We start from the raw sequence: 22,299 nt of genomic DNA, 5'->3' as shown, positions 1-22,299 counted from the left end.
GGGAGGAGATCAGCTGCCAGGGTAGTGGGCTTTAGTTTTTTTTTTTTTCCTCAAATATATTTTATTTTCAATTAAAATAACATTTACATAATATTTTTAAATATAATTTTAAACTACATACAATATTTACAATAGCCTGACTTTCAATTATATACACTGTATGTTATTAAATATAGAATTAACAGATCAGTTACGAGATACACAATATTGATTATTGCAGAGTGTCCAACAAAGACACAACTTTCTTCCAAGGATTATTTATCAATGGCCTGGGATAGATTCGTAGTTCTTTGATTTTTATTTCCATCAATGCAGTTGTCTTCATTACAGTGTAGTATTCTTCCAAGGTCGGGGGTGTATTTGAATTCCACTTTCTGGTTACGCATTTCCTAGATATAGCAAGTATTGTACATAACAAATACATATTTGTCTTATTCAGGTAGGGACCTTCATTTACATTTAGCAAAATCAATACTTTAGTTAAGGTAAAGGATTCATTAAATAAAGCTTGTAAAAAATGATCGATTCCATTCCAATATGATTTAATTTTATTACATTCATAACAAATAGGAATCCAGTCTGCTTTATATGACTTTTCACACCTCCAGCAAAAAACATTTATAGAAATACTGATCTTTTTAATTCTATCTGGTGTTAAAAATGCTCTATGCAAGTATTTCCAGTTAAATATTTTCCAGTATTGTGTGTTAAAGGTGTAATTAACGAATAGATTTCTTCTGTTAACTGCAATGACTGACCTTTTAAGAACTGCCAGTATGATGGTTAGGGAATTGTTTTATATGTGTTATTAACTCTTTATATAGATTTGAAATGGAATTTTTCTTTTCACAACTACTGTATATAAATTCATACAGAAAACGTATTAGATTTGGAATATCTTTAAATGAGGAATTATTAATCTGCATAAATCTTGAGTGTACATTAGAATGCTTTGTAAGGTTACCCAGTCCTGTGTTGGAATATTGTAAGCAGTTTTTATCATATGTATATCTAAAACATTTATTTACACACTGAAACCAGTATAAGAATCCATTTTGTTCCCAGGAGGTTATTGTTTCCCCTATATATTTTGTGAGAAAGTTCGTAGTGATGGTAAATGGTGTTAAAAGGTCAAACCAAAGTTTTAGATCTATGTTTGCATTGATAAGTTTCCTAAAGGAACCGATGTAATGATTAATCAGTGTTGTTTTAGAAGGTTTTGTTATATTATATTGTATACTTATGCACAGCATGTATCAGGGTTTGTTTGGTCTACTATTAAATTTTTTTTAGCAGATTAAATTCATTGTTAATATAGCCATTGTTAATTCTTAACAGTTGGCAAAATAATTTGGGTTTATCCAGTCTATTGTAGTTTTAAGCACAGATGCTTTTACATATGTTTCTATTTCTGGGAAGTTCAATCCTCCTGGTTTCCAGGGTCTAATGTGATGAGTTAGAGCTACTCTGTTCTTTTTGGGATACCATAAAAATGTTATTAAACATGAGTTATTTGTTTAAGAATGCATCTTTCAGGAATTAACAGTACTGCTACATATAGTATTTTTGGCAATAAGACAATTTTTATTAATTGCAATCTGTCTTCAAAAGGTAATATAATTTTGTTCCACTTTTCTATACATATTTTTATTGTTTCAATAATGTTTTTATAATTTAATATTGTTTTGTTTATACTTTTGCATAACACTATTCCTAAATAATTTAGCGCAAGTTCTTGTTTTCCTATAATGGATTTATCTGTAACTTGTAGTTCTTTTTCTTTATTTAAAAATAGAAATTTTGATTTTGATCCATTAAAGTCTAGACCTGAAATCTTATAAAATTTGTCCATTACCACTTCTAGCTCTCCTAATGACTCTCCAAAGTTTGATGGGGTTAATAAAATATCATCAGCAAAAAACATTTAGATACGTACTGGTCATAGACTTCTATTCCTTTTATTCTTGGATTATTGCATATTATTTCGGCAAGTATTTCTATAGCCAAAGCAAATAAAATAGGAGAAAGGGGGCATATCCTTGTTTAGTACCTTTCGTTATATGGATAGATTCTGAAGTGAAAGGACATAATTTAATGTAGGCTAAGTTATTAATATATATGTTTTTAGTAATACGATAAAGGGAGGAGGAAATCTGAATAATGCTAAAGTTTTAAATAGATACTCCCAGTTGAGGGAATCAAAGGCTTTTTCTATGTCTAATCCGATTACAAGCATTTCTTTATCTTCTTTATTCACATAATCTATAAGAGTATTCTTTTAATATTATCATGTGTGTGCCTGTTATATAAAAATCCAGTTTGATCATTATTGTCTTTGAAAGTGGAATTTTCATTCTGTTCGCTAGAACTGACATGAATATTTTTTAATCATTATTCAGTAATGACATAGGTTTGTATGAGGTGGAAAGGGCTAATGGTTTATTATCTTTTAGAATTGGTGTTGAGAGAATATTTCCATGAGGGTGGTATTTTTGCTTCTGACTGGACTTCTAGCAAAGTTTTATGAAAAAGGAAGATTACTATTGAAGGGAAGAGTTTGTAAATTTCTGTAATTATACCATCTATCCCTGGATCTTTGTTAGATTTACTTTCTTTTATCTTGTCAACAATTTCTTTGTAGGATATAGGTTTTTGTAGGTCTAGTTTTAAGTTTTCGGGAATTTTTTTATATATTAAGGTTCTAAATTTATTTGATTTGTATCTAAATCTTTTTAAGTGTTCCATATAATGGAACAGAAATGCTTCAAAGATTTCTCCTACATCTGATACTTTTTTCCTTTCTTTTCATGATATATACTAATGTTATTTGCTTTAGATTGTATTTTAATTCTTGTAGATAAGTTATGTACATATCTGGGGGAGGTGGCTAATGAGTTTTTTTTTAATTTTTCCAAGGCTAGACAAGTTTTGTGTTAGAATTTCATTATATTTTTTATTTAATTCCAGTTTCTTTTTTGACTTCTGGACAATTCTGATTTTTTTTTAGATTTTGCTGTCAAGAGTCTGGTTTGCAAGTCTAATGATTCAGATTCCCACTCTCTAACTTTGTTTTTGTACCAGCTAAGGGTCTTACCAAATAAATACGCTTTTAATGAGTCCCAAACCATGGCTCTACTGATTTCTGTTGTATTATTAATTTCAAGAAATAATTGTAGTTCTGACAACATCCAGGGTCTGAATTCTTTAATTTTCGTGATATATGATGGAATTCTAGTTGAGAGGATTAAAGGTTTAAACTCTATTTGGAGCTTCATTATCAGAGAGTCATGATCTGAGATGGGGCATGGAACTATTGAGAAGTTGAAAATTTTTGTTTGTAAATCTTGAACTACAAATAATTTGTCTATTCTGGTTTGTGTTCCAAATCTATGGCCTGTATGGGAAAATAATAAAGATTTATCATCTTTTACTTTAAAAGTGTCTATTAAATGAAATTAATCATTCCATCTTAAGGATTTTGAAATAGTTGCTATGCGAAAATACTTCTTGGTGGTTTCAGAATCTTCTAAAGTACAATTAAAAAGTCTCTTCCCAGTATAAGATTTCCTTTATAAATGTTGGAAATAAAATCTAGGTGTTTTTTTTTTTTTTAACCATTCCTGCTCCAATTCCTGGGAACCAATATAGATTAGCTACGGTCTAGATTCTGTTATTAAATTTAATTCTAACAAATGCTAGTAGACCTTCTTTGTCTTCATATTTATAAATAACTTTTGGAGTGATTATGTTTTTCTTCCAGAATTGACGCTCCTTTTGTCTTTATTCTATAGGAGGATTGAGCTAAGACTGTATAGTCCTTAGGGTTCCAAATAAAGCTATCATTAGTCTTAAAATGAGTTTCCTGGAGAAATACTATATGTGCCTTATTTAGATTTATATATTTTAGTAAGTTTGATCTTTTATTTGCATTACTTAAGCCATTAATATTTAATAAGAATGTTAAATCCATTTCAAGTTATTGTTGGAAGAAACATTTTGCTTTTTTTATTTTGAATATAGTAGTTGCACCATTTTCCCTGATAACACTGAATGTTATTTTTGTGTGTGTAAACTTGGGAGTGTAATTTAATGTTCTTTCTTCTTTAAATACAAGTAGGGTAAAATTCTGGTCAGGCTTTAAAAAGTACTTCTATAAAACATTAATTCTAAAGCATCAAATACAAGTAAATATGAATTTCCCATTAAACATGGAATGAAAGTCATTCCTAATCCAATAGATAAAGATAGAGATAAAGATATTGGATTATCACTCATACTTTTACCCAAGAATATCAACTGAGCTCCATATGTTAAATTATATGGAGAATTTTCTTGAGAAATGAAATTCTATATTATTCTATTATTGTTCTATAGTATTTTATATATCAGGATTGAATATTAGTAGTGTAAACAATTATGTTGACTTAGAAAATATCCAATATTTAGTTACCTTTAAGAGATTCCAAACATGTTAGATATGTCATTTTGGATAAATTAAATGCAACACAGGAGCATACACTAAAATAAGCCAACAACATATAGATTATTACTAAAATAATTTGACTAAAAGGACTCTGCAGGAGACCATGAGTGATTACCAATGAAATATGAATTTACTGTAGGTGTACCGTCTTCCTTTACTTTCCCACTCTTCAGCTCACCAACTTCAACTTACACTTATGAAAAGATATGGCTCATCAGTGGTATCCTGACTCTGAGTAGAGATAACCTACATTCTAATGTGCAGTGCTTTTACATATTTATAGATTTACAAAGCAGAGTCTAAGAATGAACTATGATCACCCTGACAATTCCCATCCTGCACAGGGCACCTCCTCCTTCCAGAACAGGTAATCACATCAGGTCTAGAATGAATGTAAAGGTACCTATATGGTAATCAAGACTTACCTTAGGTAAGTATTAATCAAATAGTATTTAGAGCATCTTAGAGTGTTCTCAGGGCAGTTAGAATACTCTTAAGCCTCGCCTCCCTTGACCAAAAAACAGAGATTTCCCTTCCCTTTCTTTCCCTTGTTTTAAATCAATACTAATAAAAAAGAAATTCAGCAAACACAGGTAAACAGAAATAACATTCAGTAGTCCATCTTGTACATGACTCGCAATCCATTAAACAAGTCAGTCACTAGCATCACTTTAGTATACATTATAAAGACAAATTAGAAAATTTCGTAGTTCTTTAAATTTTCTGATAAAGCAAAACGTTAATAAGCTATTTTAACAAAGTATAAAGTATTTCAATTTTTCCTTGCACGTATACATTTCTACTTATATTGTAGTGTCAATAGCAGTCTTTGAAATCTGTACAATACTTCACTTCTTCAAATCACTCCTTTTTCAATTCAGGTTTTGTTAAAACGGCAACAATATTTCAAGGGCACTATTAATATTTAGACTGTTTCAAATAAACTTGTCAGTTGCCAATTGAGTTAGTTTAGAATTTATGGTTAGTGCAAATATAGCATGTTGCAAAAATAATATGTATTTTTTCATGTGCTCTAGAGATTGTCATATGCAAGTGACATATATAAATGTAGAATACATAGAGCGGATAGCTTATGGATTTCAGGTTGTTAAAGTAAATTATACTCATTAAACAGGCAGTTTCATTTAAATTCACAAGTAATTTGGGAACATTTCAGCTGAGTTTTCAGGAATGTGTAGTCCAATGCGAGTAATTGAGTCCAGTTTTCCTCAAACAAGTCACAATTCATTAAACAAAGCAGAGTCTAACATCTGTCTAATAATCATTATAAAGACAAAAGAGTAATGTCCTAGCTCTTCAAACTTTCTGATATCGCAAAATGTAGACAGTAAGCTACTTTAACTGGAAGACTAAAACATTTCAAAACTTCCTTGTGAATATATATTTTTACTTTTACTGTAGTGTCAAGAGCTGTCTTTGAAATCTATGCATTACTTCACTTCTTTCAAGTCATTCATTTTACAGTTCAGATTATATTTTGTCAAAATGTCAATAGCATTTCAAGGGCACATTTAATATTTAAACTGATATTTTAAATGAATAGCTATCAGTTACCAAGTGAGTTTGTACAGAGTGTGAGGTAACTGCAAAGATAACATGTTGCAAAAAGTAATCTGTATCTTTTCATGTGCATTACAGACTGACCATGTCAAGTAACATGTAAAATGCAACTTTTACAGTGCAGACAGCTTCGGAAATCAGCATGTTAAACTGAGTTGGTTTGTCTTTTCAGCTTTTCCCGGTTAGGGGTCGCCACAGCGGAACTCCAGTCCGCTAATAATTAGCAGTCGATTTTTACGGTGCCGAGTTGACAGCCCGACGCCCAACCTTCAGCGAAGGCGCGCCCATTCACGCAGGCTTTCAGAGGCCACTCGACTGCGGGGAGGACATGCAAACTCCACACAGAAGGAACTCCAGCAGAGAATCAAACAGGAGAACCTCTTGCTGTGAGATAATGCTACCGCTGTACCACCGCGGATATAGCATGTTAATGTTAAACTGAGTAATACTTTTTAATCAAGCTTCTACATTTAAGTGCACATGTAGTTTGGGAGTATTTCACTTGCATTTCCAGGAATATGTAATCCTATGAGGATAAATCATAAAATATTTACAAATAGTCCTGTTATGTATTTATTTTACCTTGCTTAGGTTGTTTTTCATTTTGATAACTAAACATTACTTTTTCTTATTATTTATCTGTGAGGCTAAATGCACTTCACAGGTTCACAATGCCCTTAGAAACTGTAGCAGTTTACTGTTGCTATGGCAATGCAAATAGAATGTGAAGAAAGCTTCACTACTCTTAACCAACAGTACATCCCCCCCCCTTTTTTTTGTTTATATATTTAATACTAAAAGGAAATAATTCAAAGGGCACATGTACATGAATGGAACATTTCAGAGTTAATAACGAACATGTCCCCAATCCCAATAAGCATAACAGTAACGATCATTAATCTAATAAATGTTGTAACAAGTTCACTATTCCAATTAGTCTACTTTAAAACTAGATTATTTTAGACTATTATTTATCTATGTATAGATAGTGAGTTATTAAACATATACAGACTATATTAGTATAGTAAATAGGAGAGAATTTAGAAAGGAAGACGAGATCAGTTAAAATAATAAGAGAAAAAAGAAAAGAGAAAATACATATACTATGTATGTTGATTTACAGTATATTTTATGTGCTATATAACCCTCCTTCTGTGAAAGAAAAGTACCCTGTTTTACATACCTGAGGTAATGTGAAATCTCTCGTGTCATCTATTTTCAAAAAATATAGATAAAGATTCCAGTAGTTATCTTCGTTTTAAAATTCCAAGCAGTAAAATTGGTCCTTTAAAGTAATGTTAAAGCAATTAATATCACAGTAGAGGATTTGTGAGATTTGGCTGCAACAGCAGTCTTTTGCTTCTTTTTTTGACATCTGTCCAGACATTTGTTTCTTTTGTTCTCTTAAGAGAAGGTGACATCCAATACATATCTTCTGGTAAAGTAACCACATTATTAGTTTTAATAAATGACGAGGCTTCCTCTAAGTCAATAAAAAGTCCTCATCTCATTGGCATACAGTATTCTTATCTTAGCTGGATATGCAAGTTGTGCCTTGATGTTATTTTGTTTCAGAAACTTTATCATTGGCCTCACTTTTTTCCTTTGTTCAATTATTCTAGATGAATAGTAGTTATCAAATCTTATCCGGCTGTTTATATTTTAGAGATGCCTTCCTCCAAGCAGATCTTAAAATCAGTTCCTTGTCCCAAGTATGAAAGAAATTTGATAATTATTGACCTAGGAGGAAAGTCTGAGTTAGTGGCAGGTTTCCCAAGAGCTGTGTGCTTTTTCAATGCCAAAGGAAAGTCCTTCTTTTAAATTTAAAAAGTCAGGGATCCAGCTTGATAAAAAGGCAATTATATCCTCACCTTCTGTGTTTTCAGTTAATCCGAAAATCCTGATGTTATTTCTCCTCTCCCTATTTTCCAAGTCATCTACTTTATTAACCAACCAAGTGTTTTGTTTAAGAAGCAGTTCTGTGTTTCCTCTTCCTTAAGTCTGCTTTCTAAGTCATTTACAGAAACCTCTATTCCTGTTATCCTTGTCTGGTGTTGTAGCATTTCCTTGAGGGTATCAGCCTGTTTTTGACTGCTTATTTTAAGATTTTCTAGATTCTCTCTGAAATCATCCATCTTCAAAGACAACATCTTCAAAGACAACTCCTACAGGGTAGATGCCATCTTTTGTAGTTCCTTCTTTAAGGCAACATCCTGGTGAGAATTCCTTGAGTTGCTCATTTTAAAAAGTGAATATATTTCCAAGCTTTTTGACAGGAAATTATTTGTAAAACTATAAAATTTTATACTTAGAAGAAAAAAAAGAATATTTTTTCCTGTCTTATTTAACTAGTTATATGGAGCTCTAAAATACTGCTGCCTTCAATTAGCCATTCAAGCTCTGCCCTCCAGTGGGCTTTAGAGATCGGATGGTCGATGTAGATGCAGGTTGGAAGGCAAAATGGAGTGGGGTAGTGGTTGTGGAGGAGTTTTGAAAGGAACTGGTGGGGTGTAGTTGGCTAGCTAGGGATTGATTTTGGTAAAAAAGTTGTTAATGATGTTAGCAGTTTCCTCTGGAGTTTTAAGGTCGCAAGTTGAGGAGGTGGGGGTGGAGGTTTGGCCAGGGTGAAGCAGTTTGTTTATGCCTGTCCAACATTTTTGAGGTTTGTTCTGGTGTTTTTGCTGAAGGTGTTGATAGAAGTTTTTTTGTCTAACAATGTGGCTTTCTTGGTATCATTTCAGTTATCGAATTTAATATGGTCAAGTGGGTCTTTGGAGATGCACCACTTGTCCCATGCTTTATTTCTTGCTATGATTTTGGTTACTTTAGAGAGCCAGGGGGCAGTCTTGGTTTTGGCTCTAAGAGTGTGGATAGGAGCATGAGAATCTAGAATGCATAGGAATTTAGAATTAAAATAGTCTACAGCATCATCTAGTGGAAGTTCGTCAAGTATGGTCCAATTGCATGCTCTGACTTCATTCTGAAAGTCAGTGGAGTTAAGGTTCTTGTTGTTTCTAATAGATTTATAAAGAACTTGGTGGTGGTTATCTACTTTATGCTTAATGATGCAAGTGAGTAGGTGGTCACTTTTATCATCTGGGAGGCTACCTGTGTTATATGTGTAGGTCTAGGTGATTGTTAAGAATCCAGTCCAGAATACTGCCTTTGTAGTTGGACTTATTTATTTTGGTGGGTGAGGATACAAGTTGGGTATAGCAGTGAAGGTATATGGGTGGTGGGAGATTCAGGGGAACAATTGTTCCAGTCAATATTAACGTCTCTTAACACCATAGTTTCATGGGGATATGTTGGAAAGCCATTGGAGGAAGTCTTCTAGGGTATTTGCATTGTTGCCTGGGGGAATATAAATGCAGGCAATGAATATAGATTTACTTTTGTTAAGCTGTAGTTTGCTAACTAGGGCTTCTGCATTACTGAACAAGGGGGGGGTGCTGTGGGGCTAGTGTGACATCTATTGTGCTTTTAAACAGAACTGCTACTACTACACCTTTCCTGGAATTTCGGTCTAGTCTAAGTGTGTTATACCCTGGGGGGGATAACCTCATCATTTTTAGTTCCTGGTTTTAGCCAGGTTTCTGTAAAATGTAGCACATCAGGCGAGTAGGTGGCTAGAAGGCATGAAGATTATAGACCTTGTTGTTAATACTCCTGATGTTTAGATGACAGGTCAGGAGAGAGTTAGGGGACCTTGCATTTGGCCGTATGTTGAAGGTGGTAGTGGGCTGGGAGCTTGTGGGAAGGGTGGGTCCAGGGGTAGGGTGGATGTCTCCATCCCTCATCAGTGCAAGTTGTACCATGATTATTAGTTTCAGCACTTTACTTATTATTTTACGATCTCTAGTTTTGTGGGAGATGGTCTGTGGTCTAGTTAGTTGGTAGTTGTTAAAAGTGGAGAGGACAGGTTTGTAGTGAGCTAGGGGATGGTCTGATTCACTCAAGGTGGGAGCACAGATGGTATGAGAGATGGGGTAGTGAAAGCCACAATAGGGCTGGTTTTCATAGATGGTGAGGAGATATAGCCCAGGCAATATAACTGAGAGGAACATAATTGGTCTCATCTTGATAGTAGTGGTACTTGGTAAGGAATGTGGGTGGACAATTAAGGGGGTTGGTGGCAGGAATGGGTGGTGTATGGAGGTGCAGGTTATAAATGATGGGTTGTAGGAGAGAGGGAGGGGTTTATTGGGCTTAAATTTAGAAGTAGTGGGGCACGAAGTGAGGGTGAGCGAAGCAGGACTATACCAAGTTAAAAGGATTTCCAGGGTCTGTGAGTATGCAGGCTTAACAAATATAACTTTACAGTGTTTTACTCCATTCTTTTTAAAGTGAGCTCCAATTTACTCAATTCTTTGAAAAGTGAGCTGTATTGTACTCAATACTGTATTAAAGTTTGCAGCTTAGCCAGGCAATTTCACTGACTGTTGGGAGAAAGCAAGCTTTTAACCTGACTTTTATACAGATATTCTGTTACTTTTTTTTAGCAACTGTGAGATGAAGCAAGCAAGGAAATGTGTTATACAGGCTGTTTGAGCTGTAAAATGCTTTTTTATTACTTATTACAGCAGCCTGACTAGGGAGTGTAAGACTGTTAAGCTATCTTTTACTATGGACCCTAGGCTAGCTGTAGACCCAGTTCAGCCAAAACAATCTAGTAGCACAACAGTTACACTTAAGATATAGACCTTGCAGTCCTTGTCCTTAGTGAGGGCAGTGCAGGAATGCTTTTCCTTTTAGTTTTCAGGATATTTCTGTTCAGCACAGATTGAGACATTCGAGGTAAGGACAGGACAGTAATACAATTATAACATTCTTAACGCACTTCGGTACTTCACTTAATATTCATTCTAAGAATTTGTCCCAATAAATCTTAAAAAAAAAAAAAAAAAGAAAAAAAACACTACTTACCTACTTGCACATGCAGGCAACATTAAAAAACTGAGAAATGTGTTACTCACCTGCCAATAGCACCTGATGCTCCCAGAACTAAGCCTCCCAGTAATTCCTAAAAAGAAAATAAGGAAATACTTCAGATAACAGTCCAAACAGGGCTCTAGCTTTAAGAACATACATGTAAAATTAACAAACATTCTCAGTATATTGATCTACAAGAGGGACCCTGCTTAACTGGTACTACACTTGGGGTAATTTCTCTTCTACCCATCAGTTCTTATATTTTTCAGAAAATTCTACAATCAGGTACATCTTTTGTATCTGTGTTATTTTAATATTTTCTGTGACGAACTCTGGTATTTACTGGAGATATTTAGTATTTTCCGGTTCTATTACATATATTTAATTTTTTTCATTTTGGCTGGTCCTTTACAGAATATTTTAACCTTTGACAGTAAAGCCATCCCTGAAAGCTTTACTGCACTCGTCAAACACTACCATTTGTATTAGTATTAATTTCACTCAGTATAACTGGGTAGCCTTGTAAGAGGCTTAGAGTAGCCGGCTTTGAAGTGTCTGGTGGCAGTAACCACGTTATAATCTGGGCAGAGGGGCATAGCTAGTAAATCTGTGCCAGCCTTTCCTAGAAGTTAAGTGTGTGTGTGTGTGTGTGTGTGTGTGTAAATCAAATCTCAAGAGTGTGCATTAGCTACTTGCAGCAGGGACACAGTGGTGGAGGACTTTGCTTGGAAACTTGACTGAGGACTTAACTTTACAGCTGTGCCAGTGGGAGTCTTATTGGTGGCCTAGAGAGAGGGAAACCCAGCCCCTGGACTGAGTGTTCCCTGTGTACTCAAGGGAAATTGTGCTTGATGCAGAGAGCTGCATCTGGAAATACTGTGTGCATCTATTTTTGTTCTAAGTGAATGTCCCTCACCAATGTCAGTGGTGAGGATTCAGGCTCCTTGATTACTAGCCTAGAGAAGGGGACGTCATAATACTCATATGTTCATATATTCTGATTCTAAGATAATGTTCTGTTTTCCCAATGTAAAATGTACATTTCTTGCAGGTAGCTACACAAACCACTCCTTTGGCTCCACAATTAAAATATCCACCCATTCCAGTAATCCACCAAACATTTATGTACATATTTTCTCCCTATTTTATAAAACGTTGCTTGCATTTCCTGCACTTATAAATACTCTGTTTTAGTATCAATTTTACACTTCTTGTTTTCTATAAACTTTTTGAAATTAACCCTTCCTATAAGTAAGTCTTTGGTCCCCCACCAAGACTAAGTATGTCATGTGCTTTAAAACATTTTCCAGTTACGGCACATGATGTCCTTAATGGCCCCATTTTCCACAGAGTACATAGGAATCATAGCACAGGAAAAATTATCTCCCTTCCTATTATTATTTTCACTTTATGTACCTTTTTCCCCATTTATTAACTACTTTGGTCTGAATGCAACAGAGAAAGGTAACAGGGTAACCCCCTTTTTCAAATACAGTAACTAAAACAGCAATTTCCTGCACAAATTTCATTTGCCCCTTAACTAGGACTTTCTTTTCTGAAAATAAGGTTGGTAACTAGGTTTTTGGTAAATATTGGAAAACTTATTGGAACAGCTCTTCTTAACAGTAACATTTATACTCCAAAAAGGACATAGTTCCATTAATAAACAAATTCTTACATCTCATCCCAGGAAAAAAAAAGCTAGATAGGGACCACAAAGAGTTTCACCAAAGATTAGCATACCCTAACAGTCGTAATGGCAGAAAGAATAATAATCTTAGACGTCATGACAATATTGAAATGTCAGACAATGGAAATGAACCACAATGTGACTCAGTCCCCCCTAGCCCCTTTAGAAATACCCCCAGTGAGGAGATCACACTATTTTCAAACAAAACCCTGTAACATACAGGAACAGCTGAGGGGATGTTCAGAATAAAATCTGGGGTGACCATCAAACCTGGGTTGTGGAGGGGGAAGGGTCAGAGGAAATGGAGGGGGGGAGGGACTGTGAACAATATCAAGGACATGAACAATTTTACTAGGCTGGCTTGGCAGTAATTGTGGGAGGTTCAAAAGGGGTTAAGAATAAGTTTAAGGACTATAATATTTATTATAATATTGCATTTTTTGTCAATGAGGAACACGCACATTTTTTTGTAAAGGGGAATATCTGTCCGTACTAGGACAGCATCAGTGTGGAATACCATTACTGACCTAAGGTTATTTACTGGAAAACTTAATTTATCCCTTTGGTTTAAAAAAGGAAGAAAAAAGCAAAAGTCTTAAAAATAGTTTACAAAGGACTAGCACATTTAACCCACCTCATAATCCTGTTGTGGCTATTTTTGAAAAAAGTGTGAGAATTAGACATTCATTAACTGTTGTGCAATACAAGTAGAAAGGGTTGGATATGTGATATTCTGAACTCCCATGAAAATAAGGTTTTAAGTAATATTTGCTTTAACAAGAACATTTGAATGATGAAACCAGACAACGGCGGGGTTCTTGTTGTTATGAATGGTTTTGATTAGTCGTGTAAAATGATGGGATATATTTAATAATAGATTTTCTGAAATTAATTTAAGTAAATGTTGCCTATGGTACAATTGGCTATATTTTACATGACAGGCTTATGCAAGGGGGAAATAAAACCACAAGCATTTAAAATTTATGGAAGTGACTAAGCCCCTTATTCCTTCCATTTCTGGTATCCCCAAAATACATAGACATGTATATAACCCACCCCTTAAACCTATTGTTGATGTGGGAGGGGGGTGTCAAAAACTTGCCTCATTACAAAGTTTATTGATTAAGGGCATAGTTCAAAATGTTCCCCACTTACTCAGAGATTCATGGGATTTAAGGAGCAGAAAAGAACACAAACATGGAGCATATGTTCTGACTACTGACAATTTTTTTTTCTGTCATCCAACATGGAGTGGGTTAAGAGTGGTTTAATGAATAACTTATTGGGAAAAGCTCTTTTTTGAGCAGGAAAATTAACATTTTAACCACTTAGATTCAGACATCTAGAAAAACTGTTTTCTTTGAAGTGGAATATGGATGTGACATATGCCCCAAGGTTCGCCAACTTGGTAATGGCTGAATGGTAACACAGACTTGTATGGAATTCTACTTTTGTTAAAAAGTGGGGTTTATACAGCAGGTTTCTTGCCGACTTATTTTTTGTTGGGGAATTTGGGATGAGCTGGAAGAATTTATTGCTTATATTAACATAACTACATCCTTTTTGGAGTTTACTTAAGACAAACTATGATATGTTATATTACCTGGATGTTATTAAGGGCAGCTGTTCCAACAAGTTTGTTTCCAATATTAACTGGAAACCCACCTATTCTCTATTACACTACAGTAGTTGCTACCCTTATTTTCAAAGGGAAGCCCTAGTTAAGGGGGCAAACAGTGAGATATGCGAGAGTGGTCTCCAGTGAAGTTTTTGCAGGAAATTGGTGTTTTGGTTAATATGTTAGAAAAGAGGAATGATCCTATTACCTTTCTCCATTGTAATAACGTAGTAGTACTTAAATGGAAAAAGGTACATATTTTCCTATTTTGGGTTTGAGTGTTGAGCGAAGTGAAAATAACAGGAAAGGAGATGTTTTTTCCCATTCTATTACTACTACATATTCTAGGGTATTAACTTCAAAAAGTTAATGGAAAACAAGGAGGGGTACTATTAGTACTAATTCAAAAAAGGGGCACTTATAAGCCCTGAAAGTGCAAGCAAAAAACAGGGACAAAATATTTACGGTAGATGGATTACTGGAATGGATTGATATTTTAATTGTGGAACCAAAGGGGTGGTGTACGTGGCCACCTGCAAAAAACGTACAGCATTTTACACTGGGAAAACAGAACACTATCTTAGAACCAGGCTCTATGAACACGAGTATGTTAGAAACAAAAATATGACCAATGCATTTTATAGACATGTTAATTATTCAGATCATGGATTTGTTTTCCAGGTCCTTGAAAAAGTTGAGCCAATTGAGAGTAGGGGGTCCCCTGGAAAGAAGTCCTGGAAAATGTGAATTAAAATGGCAGTAGATTACTGATGCTGAAAAAATGCTGGGACTTCATGACTATAAACTAAAATTACAAGTACAAAGTTTGTTTTAAATTATATATATTTTTATATTGTATATTACATTTTGCAAAGATACTTAACAGTGTTGTATGGAGTGTTACACAAGGTGTTTTATAAAAAGGTTGGTGTCTCTAAGGGTCATATGGCCTAATGTGGGTCTTTAAAAAGGGAAGTATGATTAACTTGATTCTGATTAAGTGCTTTCATCTCACAATCCAGACATCATCTATTTTCTTTTAATTAAACTGTGCATTCAGTGGTAATCCTGTTATTCAGGATGTTTATAAAAACGATAAAACCAGTTGCACCACTGGTAAATAATTTATTAAACTGGTAAGCGCTTTCAGGGATCCAACCCCTTCCTCAGACCATATCATTGCAAATTACAACAACTTTTAAATATTGAAGACAAATTAAAACAATTATTAAAGGCATAGTACATTAGTTAGTAAAAACATGATTATAAAACTACCTACATTACATATTATAAACTCTTGGCATTACAATAATATGATGCAGGATCTATCAAAACAATGATAATAAAATGTATTGTTTTTATCAAGTCTATTTTACAATACCAGTTGTTTTGTTAGTTGGAGAGGTTTCTTTCTTGTGGATATTCAGGATGTTTACTTTGTGGTCCATTCCATGCTTGGAGTGGTGTGTCCCACTTTCTCAGTTTACAAGTTGGATTTACACTCTTTTTGCCGTTAGTCTCTACTTTAACAGAGCTTAAAAGGAAGCACAACATCTACAGACATTACATGCCTGTAAAATATCCAAAGGGTAAAAAGGTCACACAGATGAATCTATTGATAAACTCCATGAAACACTCAGCCAAGCTGGAGTCTTTCACTGTGTAACACCTTAAACCTCCTGTAGTGCAGGCCCATGGGATATATGCAAATAACCATTACAAAATAATAATGCACACAGTGTTCTGTCATATTTCAGCTCCAGCCCCTTAATCCAGCTAGTGCACCCATTATATATTACCACCAGTTACCAGCTGGAGTTGCTCAACAGTATGTGTACAGTTCAAATGCAGATACCTACAACCACAAAGGTGCAAGCTAACAATTAATAAATTCCCAATAAATAGAAGTCAATCACAAGTCCAGAAAGATAAGGGTTGGAACTACGTTTAAACAGGATTTTGGAATACCTACAATTTTGCCAGACTTTTCTGTAAAATGTCCTCTGCTTGCAATAGGTGTTGCAGAAGACAGAGTTGGTACTTAATGTGAAACAGCACCCTCCAGAGGGAGCACAGGAACCCTAATGTGAAACACCCTCTAGAGGGAACTTGGGAACCTCACTGTATAACAGCACTATCTAGAAGGAACACAAGAACATAACTGAAGAGAATGTTCAGCTTTCATACTTCCCTCAGAAATCTATAACTTCAGGGCATTTGAAATCCATCATGAAGGGAACAATTCTCATACAAGTAACAGTGGACTCTTTATGAACAATCATGCTTCTATATACATTTCTTTTTGGTTCATTTCCACTTAAACTAGAAAAGAAACAGAAAAAAGCCTCAAAACTGAAAAATGAAGGCAGTTCACGGACTCTTCTGGCAGCAAGTTTAGATAAAAGACAAGCCCACAATACTGGAAAATTGCACAAATCCTTTATTCTTTAAAATAAAATATCCTGTTAGCGCTTTCGTTTAAACAAAGTGTTAGACAACTGTTAGTTTCACATTCATTTCCTTTATAAACTTCCTTTAGCGTTGATTGGTTAGTTTCACATTCATTTCCTTTATAAACTTCCTTTAGCGTTGATTGGTTAAACAACTCATTAACATTAATGGACTTAATCCATCACATATACATAAAAACACAAGCACCTATTCACTCAATACATCTGCCTACTACTGCTTATAATTATTAAATTTATAAAAACTATGAATGACTAAGGTGAAATTCATTAAATATCTTATGTAAACAATATAAAACCAATGCTGAAAACTTTTTCCGAATAAGCATTTTTATTAACTGCATTTAGGTGTTAAGCTGCATTAAATTCCAATGACTTAAACACTCATAAGAACATTTCTTAAAAATGACTGACTACACCTACTTCATAAATATATGCAAATACAATAGATTAAATTTAATACATATTTAAAATATGTAAAAAAATACTTGCAACAAATGAAAATCTTTTGCATTTGCATATAGACTTGTTCTCATTCCATTTTAAAACTGCTTCCACACTGACAAACAAAACAACACATCAGACTGTAAAAAGGAAATCCAAAATCCTTGTCTTAACATGCTCTTAATAAATTCTGCTCCATCCAGCGGCATGGCGAACAGAAAGAGTGGCAGCCACAGCCAGGGAAGGAGGAGGCCTGTACAGCATTGCAACCCACATTGCAAAGAATGCCACCCACTTGTTCAGACACATGAACAACCAGCAACACTACACTCAATACTGTATACTCCATCAACCCACTTAGATTTCCAGTTGTGGAGGAGAATTTTTTTATTTTTTTTGCAGAAACTGACAACAATTCACCTTCATGGCTAAAGTGAAGAAGTATACACTTTTCTTTCCCCATCTATCAATACAGTTATTCACTTTTCTGACATCCGGTTAAATACTGGGCAGAAAAAACTCCTTGTGTAAAACAAAATGTATATAAGTAAGTTTTAACTAGCTGATGCTACCCTCTTTTTTTCTTTTAAGAGCTTTTAACTTCAGCACAGGGGCTATTGAGCTACACTCAACTAACAGTTGCCTGATGAAGTTTAACACTGTTTAAACGAAAGTGCTAACAGGATATTTTATTTCAAAGAATAAAGGATTTGTGTGATTTTCCAGCATCGTGGGCTTGTCTTTTATCTAAACTAGCTGCCAGAAGAGTCCGTGAACTGCCTTCTTCATTTTTATCCACTTAAACTAGAAGTCATCACCGGATATCTATAGGCTTTTCCACTTCTGAGACACTGATATGAGGCAAGCAGAGAGGGCAGAACACAGTCTAAACAGAACAGATGTTGACAGTCATGGAGACAAAACAGTAAGCTACAAGCACACTACTTGATTTAAAAAAAACTTTAAAGTCAGCAAGTCAAAGCTGGAGTGTCTGACTATAATGGTTACTGAAAAAATACAATTGCACAAATATACGTTTAGTGCCTTCTTTCTTTAATCTCAATACCAGAACTTGACAGCAGTCATAAAAAACCTTAAATACAATCAAAAAATCATGTGACCATATCAAACATTTTAAAAGTCTTAAAGGTATATCCATTTAAATACATGACGAAAAATTACATTAACCTGTAAAAACTTTTCCAAATACTTAAAATAAATATAACTGTTACAAACCACTAAACACATTACAAAAAGTAGTCATTCACCATACGCACGCTTCCCTTGTTAAAACGCTAAAGACACTCCAACAGTTCCACTGATGCGTTTGCAAGTATACTGATATGCACCACCACCAAAAGTATTGGTAAACCAATCGAAAAGTAAAAACAAAACGTTTTATTCAGAAGGACAAACGTGAGCGCTTTCGCCAATAGGCTTCATCAGACTGTTACAATAGCACTCATACAAGGCAGTTTAAAACAGTTCCCTTTACAATAATTGGTTAAGAGCCATCTGACATCAATTAATTATTCATGAGGCTTCAAAAGTGATTATTGCATAAAAACAAATATAGGGGAAAGCAGAAAAAACTGCTGTCTTAAAACCATACTAAAGATATATATGTACATGTAAACTAATTTGGACATCACAAAAAACTTTAAACATATAATAAAGCAAATGCAGAAAATGACACAAGGATAAAATCTGTAATATCTAATTCTTCTAAAAATTATTAAAAAACTATTTAGGTCGAGCAATCCTTCTGTTATTCAGAATCGGTTTTATTTGAACTTTATCGTTCAAACCAGGTGGTTCATCAGCTTTTAACCTGATTATCCATCTTAATTCACATTCCAATGTCAGGCTGATATCTCCCCCTCTATAGTTAGAATATACTTTCTGCAGGACACTAAACTTGAATGTATGCTGTTTACCTAAAGCTTTTTGATGTTTCGCTAACGCATTCACGTCTGACCCTATCCTAATATTGTAGTTATGTTCTCTAATGCGGTCTTTCAAGACCCTATTGGTCTTACCGACATAAAATGACGTGCATGCAGTACATCTTGCCAGGTAGACCACATTTTTACTGTTGCAGTCTGATTCTGTCGCAAAGTGAAACATATAGTTCGTGACTGGATGAACAAATGTAATCTCCTCATTGATGTAACAGCAATGATTACAGGCACCGCATGGCACCGTATTCCTATCATTTCTAGTACCCACTTTTTTAAAAGAGGCCTGCCTGGGTCTACATAATATCCTTTTCAGATTGGGTTTATTCCTAAATGCAAAATGAGGTTTAGGTCCCACCATTTCTACAATTTCCCTGTCAGAGGATAAAATGTCCCAATGTTTAATGTACAATTCCTTTAACTTATTAGTGTCCCTAGTATAGGACATTACAGGTCGAACTAAATCACCAGAAGAATTTAATGGTGTTACTTGTCCTTCATTTGTATCGGAAAAATATGGTTTAGCTGTTGTCATGCGTAATCCATTAACCTCACATATCACCATGTCAATTAATTCTATCTCATACCCTCTGTCAATGAAAATCTTTCTCAACTGCTCCACCTCAGTCTCATAGTTATGATCCAGAGGGTTGTATCTAGAGGCTCTTAAAAATTGACTTTTCATAATATTATAAAAAATGTGGTTTGGATGCATACTGCCTCGGTGAAGAAGTGTGTTCCTATAACATAATTTCCTGTGAATGGAGGTATTCAAAGCTCCATTCTCTAACCTAGACACTTCTACATCCAAGTAAGAAATCATAGTGTCGGAATAATTCAATGTAAACTTTAGGAAACTAGTAGACGAATTCATATAATCAACAAATATTCCCAAAGTCTCAGCATCACCAAGCCAAACAAAAAACAAATAGTCTACAAACCTACGGTACAGCCCAACGTATTTCCTGAAAAGGTCATGATTGAGCAAAAACTCTTCTTCCCAAGCTGCCATAACTAGGTTGGCGTAGCTATTGGCACAAGAAGTGCCCATAGCTACGCCATCCCTTTGGAGATAAATATCTTCTCCAAACATAAACACATTATTGCACAGTATGGTTTCAAGGTATAAAGCTATTAAATCAATCTTCTTGACCAAGAAATCTGAATGAGATGATAAATAAGTCCTTAATAATGAATACCCACATCATTCGGTATCATGGTAAACAAGCTAACAACATCTAATGTCACCAATAAATAATCAGTGTCATCATCTAAATCCTTGGTGTATGTATATAAATCCAGTAAAAACTGCTTGCTGTCCTTAAGCGTAAAATTATTCATATCAACTAATGGTCTTAAAGTTATTTCCGTATAAATAGATAATGGTTCGGTAACCCACCCTTGTCCTGCTACAATTGGTCGCAATGGTGGATTGATGTTAGATTTGTGTACCTTCGGTAGGCCCTGGATAATGGGCAACACAGGGTGATTTACTTTAAGATATTTATATAATTCATCAGTTATACTGGAAGACATGACCAAGTCATCTAATGTATAATAAACATCAAAGACCTTCTGTTTCACCATTTCCATATCAATTTGGAGATAAAATTTATCATCACTTAAAAGTTCTAACATTTTTCCATTGTAATCATCCAAGTCCATTAAAACAATCGGGCCACCCTTATCTGCGGGTCGAATTACTATGGTGCTATCATTCTTTAAAACATTCAGTGCACACCTTTGTTCATAATTCAAATTCTGGCCATGTCCCTTGTGTCGATGGGTTGAAAAATAATCATATATGTCGCTTTCTAACATTCTACCAAAAACATCCAAAGCTGGTGATAACTGCGGTATAAAAACGCTGTTAGCTCGAAACCTGGTTCTATTACCATCACTACCATTCATACCAAAGTCTAGTTTCAGTTGTAAGTTTCTAGTGAATAACTTGGTGTTAATAATAGAATCCACTACATCATCCCTACCCGACGGTATAAAGCTCATCCCTTTATTCAATACCTGCTGTTCTGCAGTACTTATTGGTTGAAATCTGGTTTGAAAGCTGATGAACCACCTGGTTTGAACGATAAAGTTCAAATAAAACCGATTCTGAATAACAGAAGGATTGCTCGACCTAAATAGTTTAATTTTTAGAAGAATTAGATATTACAGCTTTTATCCTTGTCATTTTCTGCATTTGCTTTATTATATGTTTAAAGTTTTTTGTGATGTCCAAATTAGTTTACATGTACATATATATCTTTAGTATGGTTTTAAGACAGCAGTTTTTTCTGCTTTCCCCTATATTTGTTTTTATGCAATAATCACTTTTGAAGCCTCATGAATAATTAATTGATGTCAGATGGCTCTTAACCAATTATTGTAAAGGGAACTGTTTTAAACTGCCTTGTATGAGTGCTATTGTAACAGTCTGATGAAGCCTATTGGCGAAAGCGCTCACGTTTGTCCTTCTGAATAAAACGTTTTGTTTTTACTTTTCGATTGGTTTACCAATACTTTTGGTGGTGGTGCATATCAGTATACTTGCAAACGCATCAGTGGAACTGTTGGAGTGTCTTTAGCGTTTTAACAAGGGAAGCGTGCGTATGGTGAATGACTATATTTTGTTATTTTAGAGACACGCTGTTCCTTGGCTCCGTTTGTGTGCTGTGCCTCCTTTTGCTGTGACATTACAAAAAGTTTTCAAAAGATTTAATATTAATATGCTCATTAAAACTTGGCAACCTATCTGCTTATAAAATTATTTGCCAGTTTAGTTCTTTAACTGTATGGCAATTATTTACATTGCACAACAAAAAATAAAAACTTTCTAAAGTTTTTATAGTTCTGAGCATGCTTTGCCAAGGCATTTTTATCATCCTAATTTTTAATGGCCAAGACATGTTCAGATAATCTCTTACTTAACTTCCTAATGGTCGTACCAATATAAAAACAGTGACATGTCACATGAAAGCTAGGCAGACCACATATGTTGAATTACAATTAAATCTACATTTTGACCCAATTTGCAAATTGCATCATTTTAAAACTATATTTGAACCCTCATTAATGAGTCTACATGGCTTACATCCATTACATTTAAACACTCATTTCTTACTATA

The 22,299-nt window shown here is 34.5% G+C and overlaps 1 protein-coding gene across 4 annotated transcripts in view; it reads right to left on the bottom strand.

Moving 5' to 3' along the window:
- The window catches only part of NPL (N-acetylneuraminate pyruvate lyase), a 446,485-nt gene that overhangs the window by 249,655 nt on the left and 174,531 nt on the right, over positions 1-22,299 (bottom strand). For all 4 annotated transcript variants that reach the window (XM_044073861.1, XM_044073864.1, XM_044073863.1 and 1 more), the window contains exon 9: positions 11,041-11,087. In XM_044073861.1, coding sequence (XP_043929796.1) covers positions 11,041-11,087 — 47 coding nt within the window. The remainder of the gene's footprint in view (positions 1-11,040; positions 11,088-22,299) is intronic.

Source organism: Protopterus annectens, chromosome 6.part0 (assembly GCF_019279795.1).
Source record: "Protopterus annectens isolate FY-2018-M chromosome 6.part0, PAN1.0, whole genome shotgun sequence".
Classification (NCBI taxonomy): domain Eukaryota; kingdom Metazoa; phylum Chordata; order Ceratodontiformes; family Protopteridae; genus Protopterus; species Protopterus annectens.
This window is presented reverse-complemented; position numbering and strand designations above follow the sequence as displayed.